This window comes from Pongo abelii, chromosome 4, assembly GCF_028885655.2.
Source record: "Pongo abelii isolate AG06213 chromosome 4, NHGRI_mPonAbe1-v2.0_pri, whole genome shotgun sequence".
Classification (NCBI taxonomy): domain Eukaryota; kingdom Metazoa; phylum Chordata; class Mammalia; order Primates; family Hominidae; genus Pongo; species Pongo abelii.
Window position 1 is genome coordinate 86,587,651 of NC_071989.2, and position 14,242 is coordinate 86,601,892.

At 39.1% G+C, this 14,242-nt stretch overlaps 1 protein-coding gene and 1 long non-coding RNA gene across 8 annotated transcripts in view; one reads left to right on the forward strand and one right to left on the reverse strand.

The window, feature by feature from the left end:
* Positions 1-14,242, reverse strand: part of DMGDH (dimethylglycine dehydrogenase) — a 124,675-nt gene that overhangs the window by 14,091 nt on the left and 96,342 nt on the right. For 3 of the 7 annotated variants that reach the window (XM_063724443.1, XM_002815686.6, XM_063724444.1), the window contains one exon: positions 13,167-13,226. In XM_063724443.1, the coding sequence (XP_063580513.1) occupies positions 13,167-13,226 (60 nt within the window). Of the gene's footprint in view, positions 1-7,338; positions 9,073-9,560; positions 10,584-13,166; positions 13,227-14,242 lie in introns of those variants that run through there. The other 4 variants (XM_063724446.1, XM_024246893.3, XM_063724445.1 and 1 more) reach the window with 3 other exon arrangements.
* LOC129059439 (uncharacterized) lies at positions 10,503-14,164 on the forward strand. The gene is made up of 3 exons (XR_008525322.2): positions 10,503-10,646; positions 12,682-12,753; positions 13,999-14,164. It is a non-coding gene; the product is annotated as an uncharacterized LOC129059439 (long non-coding RNA).

Sequence of the window (14,242 nt, forward strand, 5' to 3'; positions counted from 1 at the left end):
TACAATAAAGCCATAAACTGGATTCATTCATTTGGGGGAATGAATTCACTTAACATCCCCAACCCCCATAACAGACCAATTACAGCATCATTCATTTCATATTTACAGAATTAGAATCACAGGAGTCGTAAAGCAAGCAGAAAACTTAGTCCAAACTCATTTTCCATATGAGAAAACTAAAGCCCTACAAAATTATGGGTCTTGTCAGCATGACAAAGTGAGTTAGCACCAAACCTCAAACCCAGGCTTCTCAACTCTTGGTTTCTTTTCCACTATTCAGAGCTTCTTAACATTCCACATAAGTTAACAATAACCACAACTATAAAAAAATTATTAGTTTAGCAGCTAAAGTTGGTTATTATTGGCTAGAAAATGAATATTCCCTGTATTAGTCTGCCTTGCATTGCTATAAAGAAATACCTGAGACTGGGTAATATATAAAGAAAAGAGATTTAATTGGCTTATAGTTCTGCAGGCTGTACAGGAAGCATAATGCTGACATCTGCTTGGCTTCTGGGGAGGCCTTAGCAAGCGAAGTTAGAATCATGGTGGAAGGCAAAGGGGGAGCAGTACTTTACATGGCCAGAGAAGGAGCAAGAGATAGAGTTCAGAAAGATGTTACTCACTTTTATATGATCAGATCTCATGAGAACTCACTCACTATTGTGAGGACAGTACCAAGGGGGATTGTGCTAAACCAGTCATGAGAAATCTGCCCCCATGATCCAATCACCTCTCATCAGGCCCCACCTCCAACACTGGGGATTACAATTCAACATGAGATTTGGTGGGGAAAGAGATACAAACCATATCATTACACCTCTGACCCCAAAATCTCACATCTTTCTTATGTTGCAAACTATAATCATGTCTTCCCAGAGTTCCCCAAAGTCTTAGCTCATTTCAGCATTAACTCAAAAGTCCAAAGTCCAAAGTCTCATCTGAGACAAGGCCAGTCCTTTCTGCCTATGAGCCTGTAAAATCAAAAGCAAGTTAGTTACCTCTAAGATACAATGGGGATACAAACACTGGGTAAACATTCCCATTCCAAAAAGGAAACATCAGTCAAAAGAAAGGAGCTATAAGCCCCACAGAAGTCGGAAACCCAGCAGAGCAGTCATTAAATCTTAAGGCTCCAAAATAATCTCCTTTGACTCCATATCTTACATCCAGGGCACACTGCTGTGCCCAAAAGCTTTGGGCAGTTACGCTTCTGTGGCTTTGCAGGGTTCAGCCCCCATAGCTGCTCTCATGGTCTAGTGTTGAATGCCTGCAGCTTTTGCAGGCTGAGGATGCAAGCTGCTGGTGGGTCTACCATTCTAGGGTCTAGATGATGGTGGCTCTCTTCTCACAGCTCCACTAGGCAGTGCCCCAGTGGGGACTGTGTGTGGGGGCTCCAGCCCCACATTTCCCCTCTACACTGTCTTAGGTAGTTGTTCTCCATGAGGGCTCCACCCTTGCAGCAGGCTTCTACTTGGACATCCAGGCATTTCCATACTTCCTCTGAAATTTAGGTGGAGGCTCCCAAGCCTCAACTTGTGCACTTTGTGCACCCACAGGCTTAATATCATGTGGAAGTCGCCAAAGCTTATGGCTTGCACCCTCTGGAGCAGCAGCCCAAGCTTTACTAGGGCCCATTTGAGTCACAGCTAGAGCTGGAGCAGCTGGGATGCAGGGAGCAGTGTCCCAGTGCTGTGCAGGGCAGTGGGGCCTTGGACCTGGCCCACAAAACATTCATTCCTCCTAGGCCTCTGGGCCTGTGATGATAGGGGTTGCTGTGAAGGTCTCTGAAATACCTTCGAGACCTTTTCCCCCAGTGTTTTGGTTATCAGCACTTGGCTCCTTTTTGCTTATGCAAATGTCTGCAGCCTGCTTGAATTCCTCCCCAGAAAATGGGCTTTTCTTTTCTACTACATGGTCAGGTTGCACATTTTCCAAACCTTTACACTCTGCTTCCCCTTTAAATATAAGTTCCAACTTCAGGTCATTTCTTTGTTCACACACATGAGCACTGGCTGTCAGAAGTAGCCAGGCCACACCTTAAATGCTTTGCTGCTTAGAAATTTCTTCCACTAGATACTTTAAATCATCAGTCTCAGTTTCTAAGATCTATAGATCCCTAGCGCAGGAGCACAATGCAGCCATGTTATTTGCTAAGGCATAACAAAAGTGACCTTTATTCCCATTCTCAATAAGTTCTTCATTTCCATCTGAGACCTCCTCAGCTTGGCCATCTCTGTCCATACCACTATCAGCATTTAGGTCACAATGATTCAACACATCTCCAGGGAATTTCAAACCTTCTCTCATCTTCCTGTCTTCTTCTGAGACCTCCACACTCTTCTAACCTCTGCCCATTACCCAGTTCCAAAGCTGCTTCCACATTTTCAGATATCTTTATAGCAATATCCCACTCCTCTGTACCATTTTTCTGTATTAGTTTGTTCTCTCACTGCTATAAAGAAATGTCTGAGACTAGGTAATTTATAAAGAAAATAGATTTAATTGGCTCACAGTTCTGTAGACTATACAGGAAGCAAGATGTGGGCATCTGCTTGGCTTCTGGGGAGGTCTCAGGGAACTTACAATCATGGCAGAAGGCAAAGGGGGAGCTGGCATGTCTTACATAGCAGCAGCAGGAGCAAGAGAGAGTAGGGAGGTGCTACATACTTTTAAACAACTAGATCTCATAAGAACTCACTCATTATTGTGAGGACAGTACCAAGTGGGATGTTGCTAAATCATTCACGAGAAACCACCCCCATGATCCAATCACCTCCCACCAGGCTCCACCTCCAACAATGGGGATTACAATTTGACATGCGATTTGGTGCAGACACAGATCCAAATCATATCACTCCCACATACACGTAGTTTTCATTCTCTGCCCTTAGCAATTTAAAAGAAAGCACTCATATAGCATTTTTCTAACCAAAATTACTGACCAGTTAAAATTCCTTCTCAAAAGTCTTTAATATTACTAGAACAGGAACCCTATTCACTAAAAAAGGTGGATAAAATAGAAACCTGGGAAAATAACTAAAATACAGTTCCTAAGCCAGGCAAGTAATCAGGCTAATTAGCATTCAAATCAAACTAGATTTTCAAAACTAAAGCCCCCATTACACGTCTTTAATATTAAATCTTACTAGATTTGATGTTAAAGAGAACACTTATTTTTCAGTTTTTTAATCTAATGATTCAAACGAAAACTGTGAAATGGACCTGTGGCTTTCTCAGATTTACGTTTAACTGCTTTGGCCAACAACTACAATATAGAGTTTTCATAATAGATTTCATCTCTCTAGAGTAGAATGAAGAACAATTGCCCATTTGGTATTTTAAGTATGGTACTTAAGCCTAAATGCAAAGTAAATAAAAATCAAAGGAAATTTTAAAAGCATGAAGAAATGAGGCCTCAATAGGGACCCAAGATCTTCCTTACTGGGATCTTAAAAAAAGAAAAAGGATTTCATGTATAGTTCCTTTTCTCTAAATGACTTATTTAGATTCAAATCAATAATATGGAAAGGAACTAACACTTAGTGAGGTACCAAATGTTCTTTGTCTCATCTAATACTTATGACAAATTTATGGAGTGAACGTTTTCTTCATTTTACAGATGAGAAAACTGAAATGCTCATAGATTAAGCAATACATCTAGTCAGAATCAGTAAATGGCAGAGTCACAATTCAAACCCTTCCACGAATATTTACGGAGCCCTCACTAGTGATCAGACACAGGGATGAGGCTAAGGATTCTTGGCCTCTGTCCTCAGAGCATCCACAGTCTAGCTGAGGAGGTGGCCAGGAATATAAGGCGTGGTCAGTACCAGGGCAGAGGCAAGTGCAGAGTGCTATAGAAAACGGATTCTCAACACTCACCTGCCTCAATGACCACCTATATCTGAAGGGTCCAAAGCCATACTTCCAGAGCCAAGCTCTCCAAACCCACATGCTCAGATGCCTTCTGGGACTCTCTGCTTGGCTACCCCAGAGTCCTCCAACCCAAGTCCTTCCAATTTCCCACCCACACCCCCTCCACCTGTGTTTCCTAGTTAATCCACAGTTCATTAACATCCTCCTCTCACGCCTTCACATGCAGTCCCTCATGTGGTATCCACTCTTCCTTCTAAAGAGCACTCATTGCTCTTTCTTCTCTATCCTATGGCCACTGCTTTAGTTGAAGCCTTCGCCTTCTCTCCACTGGATTTATTTGATAATTAGGAGAATGATCTCCCAGTCACCAGACGAACTCATTTTTAATCTGTTTCCTATCACTAGAGTGTCACTCCTTACTCAAAATTATTGGGTCACTCCCCAGGTTCCCCAGGATACATTCCAAATTCCTTAGCTTGGCACACGAGACCCTTCATAATGAGGGCCCAGGACTTTTCAAGTATCATCTTTTGACATTACTTTCAACAACAAAATATTTACTGGGCATCTGCTATGTGCCAGCCCTGAGCTAGGTGTTGGGGATAAAAATAATAAACAAAACATATGTTGTATTGCCAGCACCTGTACTCAGGAAGCTTTCATTCTGTTCAAAAGAAAAACAGGAAAAATAAACAAAATAATGGCAAGCTCTAAGTGCTGTAAGGAGAATATAGCTGCAAAATTTTTAAAAATTATCCAGTAAAATCCAATGATGTTTTAAAAGGTGATATATCATTACCAAGTGGGTTTTATCCTAAAAATGAAAGGCTGGCATTATGTTAGAAAATTAATAAATGTAATAAACCATATAACAAAGTAAAACAAACAAATAAAATGATTATTTCAGTAGATGTGGAAAATCATTTGCTAAAATCCAATATCTATTCCTGATCTTTTTAAAAAATGTTAACGCTAGGAATAGAAGCAAATGTCTTCAACTTGATAAAGAACTTCCAGGCAAGAATATAAGGCAAGCCCATCTTGGCCAACATGGTGAAACCCCGTCTCTACTAAAAAAAAATACAAAAAAAATTAGCTGGGTGTGGTGGCGCATGCCTGTAGTCCCAGCTACTTGGGAGGCTGAGGCAGGAGAATCGCTTGAACCCGGGAGGCAGAGGTTGCAGTGAGCTAAGATCGCACCACTGCACTCCAGCCTGGAGACAGAGTGAGACTCCGTCAAAAACAAAAAAGAATATAAGGCAAGAAAAAGAAATAAAAGATATCCAAATTAGAAAAGACAAAGAAAAGCTTTATTTTTATACAACATGATTGTCCATGTAGAAGTTCCGATGGAATCTACAAAAATGCTACTAGAACCACTAAGCAGGTTGAGCAAAGTTCCAAAATATAAGATCAACATACAGGACCAATTGTATTTCTATATTTTTGCAATAAACAACTGAAAATTGAAATTAAAAATACCATAGCATCAAATTAAAAATACCAATAGCATCAAAACATGAAATATTTAAGGATAAATATGTTAAAAGATATGTAAGACCTGTATACTGAAAACTATAAAACATTCCTGAGAGAAATAAAAGATGACCTGAATAAATGGAGAGATAGACCTTGTTCATGAATTGGCATACTTGAACTGACCTGTAGATAAAATGCAATTCCAATAAAGTCTAGCAGGTTTTTTGGTACACATTGACAAGCTGATTCTAAAGTTAATGAAATTCAAAGGACCCAGAATAGACAAAGCAGCTTTAAAAGAAGAGAACAAAGTTGCAGGGCTATCACAACCTTATTTGTGCAACAGTAATCAAGACACTGTAGTATTGGCATTTGGAACGATAAATAGATATACAGAATATAACAGAGTCCAGAAATAGACCTACAAACAAATGGGCAAAGATATAAACATACTGACAAAGATATAAAGGCAATGAAATTCAGAATATATAGTCTTTTCAACAAATGGTGCTGAAAGCAATTGGTCATCCAAGTACAAATAAATAAAACTTCAGTCCATACCTCATACCAGATACAAGATCAACTAAAAATGCATCATAGACCTAAAAGTAAAAAGTAAAATAATAAAACTTCTAGAAGAAAACATAGCAGAAAATCTTTATGACTTTGGATTAAGCGAAGATTTCCTAGATATGAACCAAAAGCATGATTCATAAAAGAACAATTGATAAGAACTTTAAAATTCAAAACTTAAAAATGGCTCTTTGAAAGACACCATTAGACCGTTAGACAAATGAAAAGTCAAGACATCTGGAAAAAATTTGCAAAGCATGTATCTGATAAAGAATACAGAAAGCACTTTAAAAACTCAATTAAAAAAACCCTAGGTAAAAGATTTAACCAGACATTTCATGAAAAAAGATATAGAAATGGCAGGTAGGCACATCAAAAAATGTCCAACATCATTTGTCATTAAGGAAATAAATTAAAACCACCATGAGACATCACCACATATCTCTTAGAATAGCTAAAGTTAAAAAGACTGGCCATGAAAAGTATTTGACAAGGATGTAGAGGAGCTGGAACTCACATACTGCTGGTAGGACTGTAAAATATAAAATGGCACACAGCTTGGCAAAACAGTTTCTTACAAAGTTACCATACACTTGCCATTTTATTCAGTCATTTCACTCCTAGGTATTTACCTGAGGGAAAAGAAGGCCTATTTTCCTAGAAATACTTGCACACAAACGTTCATAGTGCCAGCTGACTTTTGAACACTCAGGTTTGAACTGCACGGGTCCACTTTTATGTGCATTTTTTTCAACCAAGCAGATAAAAAAGATAGTATTTGCAGGATGCAAAACCCAACTTTTTCTACAGGCAGGTTCTACAGACAAACTGCAGGACTTGAAGCAAATTTTGGTAGCCTGCAGCAGTCATAGAACCAATCCTCCAGGTATACCAAGAGACTTCTGGAGTTTTATTTGTAATAGCCCTAAACTGGAAACATCCCAAATATTTATCAACGAGTGAGTACATAAACAAATTGTAGTATATCCATACAATGGAATACTACTTTCTATAAAAGGGAATTATTATTATTATTATTATTATTTTGAGGCAGAGCCTTGCTCAGTTGCCCTGGCTGGAGTGCAGTGGCACAAACACAACTCACTGCAGCCTTGACCTCTCAGGCTCAAACAGTCCTCCTTCCTCAGCCTCTCAAGTAGCTAGGACTACAAGCATTTGTCACCATGCCCGGCTAATTTTTTGTGGAGAGGGAAGTCTCACGATGTTGCTCAGGCTGGTTTCAAACCTGGGTTGAGGTGATCCTTCCACCTCCACCTCCCAAAGTGCTGGGATTACAGGTATGAGATGCCACTGGGAATGATCTATTAATAAACATAACAACACAAATGACTCTCAAGTTATGCCGAGGGAAAGCATTAACACACAAAAAAAGCATATACTCTATGATTCCATTTTTATAGATTTTGCATTTATTCTAAAAATTGCAAAATAATCTATAGTCTCAGACATAAATTGTTGCCTGGGGGGTAGGTGAGGCTGTGGGGAGGGTGGCGGGTAGGGATCACAAAGGGGCATGAACACCCTGGGGATGAGGGATAGGGTAACTATCTTCACTGCGGTGATGGTTTCACTGCTGTATCATGTACTAAAACTTATCCAATTGCTTACTTTAAATATGTCAATTATTGCATGTTCAAATACGCCGTTAAAATAATAACAAAAATAAAAGCAATCTTAAAAATTACTTCAATTCATTCCTAAACCTGGGTTTCCGTGGATATCCAAATTTGAAAGCAGTCAGCTAAACATCACATTTCAGCTCTTAGGGTAGAAACAAAGTACTGTTTCATAACAGAAATTGGATATATATGAAAATAATGATTCAATGGCTTTAGTTTAATGTATCCTGACAGGTGTTTCGGGAATGGTCAGCTACACTTCAGCTAGGTTTTACTTCTTTCCTCTTCCTTTCTCTTCCCCTCCCCTCCTTTCTCCTCTCCTTCCCCTTATCACTCAGCAATGAAAATGGGTAACAGAATAAGGACAGCTTAATTCAGATGACACAATTATGTGGCTTATAAAGATAACATGGCACCAATATCTTCAACCACTGTGTTGGAGGCATTCCATAGGATTTTAGACTTGCAAAAGTAGCCTTCTTTTACAGATTAAAAATCTCAGGCATTAAAATCAAGTTAAATGGCTTTCCTGGGCCATGCGGCTAGAATTTGGTGACTTAAAAAAAATTCACTTACTACCCAGTTCTAAAAGAAAAAACAAAGATATGGGGCAGAATATGAACCTGTAGCCTAGCTGGAATAGGCTCTAGATCTATTAATTTACATCCATTCCACCACAGTTCTATAGCACCATCCTCTGACCAATCCACCTGTTTTTCTACTTTCCTATATACTTTCAAGACTGAAGTTGGTATGAAGTTATAAGAACTAAAACAGTGGTTCTCAATATTCACTGCATTAAAAAAAATCACCTGTGGAGCTTTAAAAAGGAACCATGGACCCTACACCTAGAGTAAATCTAATTGATTTGGGGTAGGTCCATGTTCTTAGATAAGCTGCATTGAAACTACCTGGAGGGCTTATTAGAATAGATTGTTGGGCCAAGTGCGGTGACTCATGCCTGTAATCCTAGCACTTGGAGAGGCTGAGGCAGGTGGATCACCTGAGGTCAGGAGTTCAAGACCAGCCTGGCCAACATGGTGAAACCTCGTCTCTACTGAAAATACAAAAATCAACTGGGCATGATGGCAGCTATTGGGGAGGCTGAGGCAAGAGAACTGCTTGAACCTGGGAGGCGAAGGTTGTAGTGAGCCAAAATTGCACCACTGCACTTCAGCCTGGGCGATAGGGCGAGACTCGGTCTCAATAAAAATAGATTAGATAGATAGATAGATAGATAGATAGATAGATAGATAGATAGTTGGGTTCCACCCTGGCAGTTTCTGATTTTGGGGGTCTGGGATGGTACCCAACAATTTGAATTTTCTAGCAGGTCCCCAGGTGACAGTGATGCTGCTGGTCTGTGGACCACACCTTGAGAACTACTTGAGTAGTTTTTAGTTCTTTTAGTTCAGGTAATTTTTAGTTCTTCAGGATAATATGTTCAGCCAGTTGAAAATCTTCCATTGAAAACAGTAATTCTCCATCTCTGCAGAATCACCTGGGGAATTAAAAACAACAACTGATGCCTGAGTCCCACAAGAGATTCTTTTTTAATTGATCTTGGGTGTAGCCTGGGCCTTGGGATTTTAAACAGCAAAATATTATTTAAAAGAATCATACCCCATATGATTCTAATGTCCAGCCAGGGCTAAGTATCACTGAAAATATTCTGCCTCCTCAATTCTTATTACCATTTACCTCAAATTTCCCAAAGAGAATTGGATACTTTGACCACTATATTAACAATTTATTTCTAACTTGTTGTCTATGAACAATGGTTTAATTCCACTTTGATTTTTTTGTTTTTTTAACACTCTGATGTTTTAATAATAGCTAATATTTACTGAATACCTGGGGTGTAGAAGGCTTGGTGCTAAGTGCTTTACCTCTTTACCAGTTTTTTTGGGTTGTTTTGTTTTTGGTTATCAAACAGTTATGCTTTAAATATTTCCTCCGAAAGAGACCCTGCATTTTCTAGAATCAACATTGTCTTATAACTTATGTTTAATAGAGATTACATTTTATTCTGTTTCTACTGGTTAGAAGCTCTAGACTGGGAGAGAGGGGAAGGAGAGAGAAAAAGGGAAAGAGGGAGAAGGAGAGAGTGAGAAAAAGAGGGAGAAACATTATAGAAAACAAATTCTTCTGATGTGCTTCAACACATTACGCTTAATACTTGAGTCTCTGTGAATCTTCGTGGAGGTTCTCCAGAAATGGACAAAAATTCAGTATTTCCACAAGGAAAATTCCAGGAATACCTATGACTCCATCCAAAGGCAGCTGATTTTCCTTTTGCTCTTGATTAATGCATTTCTTCCATCTCCAACTAAACAAAGGCCACTGATTTTCCTCCCAAAAGTTACTTCCTTTGGAACATACCAAAAATACCATTGAGAACAATGATATGAGTTGTTTCAGGTGAAGCGTTTTTAGTTAAGAAGATTTTAAAAGCACAGATTCAATTATTTTTACTGCAGCTTTGGTCAAGGCTTCCTGGCAGGGCTCTACGGAGCACTTCCCACAAGATGGCGGTGTTGTATGCGGCTGGAGAGCCCTCCGCTTGTGGAAGGGTTATCTTCACAATTACGGCTAAGAACGTATCCCTACAGCTTTAGTTCCTGAAATATCATTTGTTTCCAGGTTCATGAGATCTCAGAGCCCTCAGGAATATATCTTTAACATTTAGATCTATGGTTTGGCAAGGTGTCTAATCAGCGGTACTTAATAAATGTCTACTAGATGAATGGATGAATGAATGATACATGTGTATCAGCTTCACGTAAGCCAACACCAGGGGAAGGAGGCTGGAACAACTCCAAGACCGAAGGAAGCAAGGGCCACTGCGCCGTCTCCCTTTGTGATGAAAGAGTTCTTCAGTATTCCTTTGTTCTTTTCCCTACTTTCTTACAGGTTTTGACAAGAACACGATTCACCCTAATAAGGCCTGATGGCCCATCTGCTCACCCAGCCATTTTCCTCCTTAAAACGGGCAAAGCAGCTATTCTGATCCTATCATAAAACACAAAATTAGTTACAGCAAAAACATGTGGGGGAAGTGTGTCTCAATAAAAGGTAGTCCATACAAATAATATGTTACCAGAGAGAGAAATTCTTGGGCAGTCTTTCAAGTCTGATAAGCCCACTGTGGAAAAGGACTTTGTGGGGAAAAGTGGTGGGTGGGAAAGCTCCACGATGAGGTCAGAGGGTGGCGTTCGACCTAAGCTAAAGCAATGGCCTCCCCCAGGTCACTTTCCCTCTCTGTGCTTCAGTTTCCTCCGCTTCAGATGGGGGACGGGAGTACCGGCTGATCCCCAGGGACCCATCTAGCTCTGACAGTCAGCTTCTACCTTTTCTTCACACTATGGCTTAAACGATCATAGTGTAAATGCCTAAGAGCCAACCAGAGAATTCTATATGTTTGCTCCGAAGGGAAAGAAATAACTGATTTCAAACAATTGTAAAATGCCAGGGTTTTTGCTGTGTTTGATTTGGTATCAAATATAAATATCTCTCTGTATTAGCTGTTGCTTCTGTTCTCCTATAGCATCGATTTTCCGAAGCAATATAGGCTTACAGTATTTAAAATGTTGTATGAAGCTAGTTTGGGTAACATTTTGGTTTTTAGGCACAGGACTTGAATGGTCAAGTTACAAAGCTTAGTTTGTAATGTTAATAAGGTTTCCAGGAATCCGTTTCACATTATAGACTGCTACGAAACCACCAAAGTTGATCTAATCTATTCACCTGTCTTGGAGATTAGCAAGCATCATTATGAGTAGGTTAATACCAACTAGCCACTTGAATTGACATAATTGAAAAAGACTGGCTCAGTTGGGGCCAGGTCCTTGGGCTACAAGGACCTTTACCCTATAAAATCATTAGGAATTAACTTTGTGACACTTGAATGAGAAACAACAATTCAGAAATTATAAAAACATGCCAGAAATCAAAATTAGTATCTGCTAAACAACTAACTACGTTCTGAGATGAGCTTTGGTTATTTGGCCGTATAACTTAACTAACAAATACACGATCCACCCCTGCTAATAATCATAAAAGATTTTTGAAAATCCCATTTCAATACGAAGGGATTATTTATCTATGCCTTATCCCCAAACAATAATATCCGAACACTGAAGCAAAAGAATCAGTTATCTATCTACCTACTGGTGACCAACAACAGAAATTTAGCACTTTCAAGAGTTGGGCCATTTTTAACCTTATTTGAAACAGCTAAAGTAAGGCTTCTGCTATCAGAGGGAGCAATCTGCTGCTAGGGTCTGCCCAAATTCCAAGCACCTGCTTTCTCTGGTCTGGAGGCAGATGGTACACCATAAAAATAAAAGTCATGGGGAGAATGTACAGAAAGATCTTCCCTTTAAAACCCTTTAGAAGGTTCGTTTTCCTAAAATCTCATACTATAAATACACATGTTTTATGTTAATATTATAGCTCAGAATTTGGGAACTGACGCAGGGTCATGAAAAAGGTTTCCTTGGCCTGATTGAGTCATATACATGTATTCACGTATTTCCACAGGATGGGAAATCAGTCTTTAGTTTATAACCGTCTAGGGCAGGACATTTTATTTTTGGAGTTCTAACAAATATCCTAAACAGTAGCTGCTGCTGCCCTTATTCTTCAATACTATCACTCACCACAGCTCTATTAAGTTCTTTTATTATAACTCTCAGGCACTGCTCAATGGAGTAACCTCATTTATATTTGTAAGGCTTGTACAGATGAGCTTGGCTGTAATAAATTGGCCTCATGATATGCTTTTCCACTATAATTATTCAGAGTAATGCTTCTCAAACCTTAGATGCATCAGAATCCCCTGCAGGGGTTGTTAAAACAGATTTGTTGGCCTGACTCCTAGAGATTCTGATTTAGTAGTTCTAGGGTAGGACCTGAGAATTAGCATTTCTAACGAGCTCCCAATGAGGCTGATGCTGTTAGTCTGAAGGCTACATTTGAAGAACCACTGATGTAGGAGTTCCCTTTGGAGTGTCTTATCAGTTATGATTATTTGGGCTTGTATTAGCTTCTCAGTTAATACCCATTTTATGCCGAAAACATTTGAAACGTGTTATTTGCTTATATTCAGACGTTGCTGTTACACACAAAGATGCTTGACAAGCAGATGGACAAATATGCTGAAGTGAGGCTGCTCCACACTGTGAGTATCCAGAAGGATCAATGAATGCAGTATGTTTGATCAGCTAATGTGCAATTTCCCAAGTCACCGGGAGTTACTGTAAAATACACAACATGGTGCACTTCTAACATAAATGTCTACTAGAATCTGACAGATAATCTTCTTATCCTTACTAATTTTTATCTTAGAATTTAGATTTAGCCCTTAAAGATGCTGGATTCTGCTATCTTAAATCTGCAAGCACACTCCAATAGTTTCAACTAAGCAAATGTTGACAAAAGAGTAATATGACACAACTGAGCAATGCTAGTATTTATGTTCACCTTGTTTCTCCTATAATCCATACTTGGTTAAATTTTAAAGAATGGCTCTGTCACCAAATAGCATCGTAATGTTAAGGTTTACTTCAAGCACACTTTGGAATGTAAACATACCTTATTTAACTTCACAAAATATTCCAGTCCAGCTTCCAAAGGATTTGTATCACAGTTCATCTAAAAAGGAAACACACATTTTAAATCTTAGATGAGTGCAAGTCATTTTGGTAACATCACTTTCATATTTGTTTTTAGGAGAAAGAACACTTTTTGAGTTTTCAACACAGATTCTAAAGAAAAGCAAACTATAGACTGGTTTTGAAAACAATTTTTTAATCCAAAATTCGATGTAGCCTTTCCGCAAAACTGGTCATTTGAATATAACAAATATAGAAACTAAAATTCACTGTTTCCACAGCTCTCCCATTTTAATAAACATCTGAGGGAATGTACGTGATGTTTCTTCTAGAAACAAGATTTTCACATGTTTTTCTGCAATAATTTTACATAACTACGTTTTGAAAAGTTATTAAACAATTTACTTATCTTACAATTAACCAAGAATCAGGGTAAGGTGGAGGGAAAGCAGATGGTAGGAAGGTGGCTGATACAGTTCAGGAGAGGAGAAAGGAATAAGCGGAGTTTGAATCTGTACCTCTTCAAATGTGGCCAAGTCACTGTGATAGCTACCAACTCAGGGCTAACGCCAATATTTGGTAATAGACCTGAAGTTAATGGTTTTTGTTTCTTTCTTTTTTTGTTTTGTTGTTCTCTTCGCAGTGAGAGAACTAGTCTAAATCCCCTAAAAATAGTCAAACTTTTAAAGCAATACAGCACCTGCATAAACCAAATGAAAGTACGCTTGTTTTATATGACATAAAACATTGCCTCATATTTCTTAATCAATTTGAGCTATTCTAAAATTATTTTTATCTGTTCAAAATTTCAGAATTTCTTCAAAGAAAAAATAAAAATGAAGCACAGAGGATTGCAGTACGAACACTAGAGGGCGCTCTGGCACTGCTGGGAAATCGGAGGGACCGGAGAAGGAGAAAAGCCCTCCAGAGGAGGTCGCAGGGAGAGGAAATCTGAGAAAATAAAAGGCAGGAGGATGGAGAAATGTCTGACTCCCAAAGGGCTGCTCCTGCTGCTTCATTCCTCGGAGAGTGTGGGGACCGCGCTGTCCTCCGTTT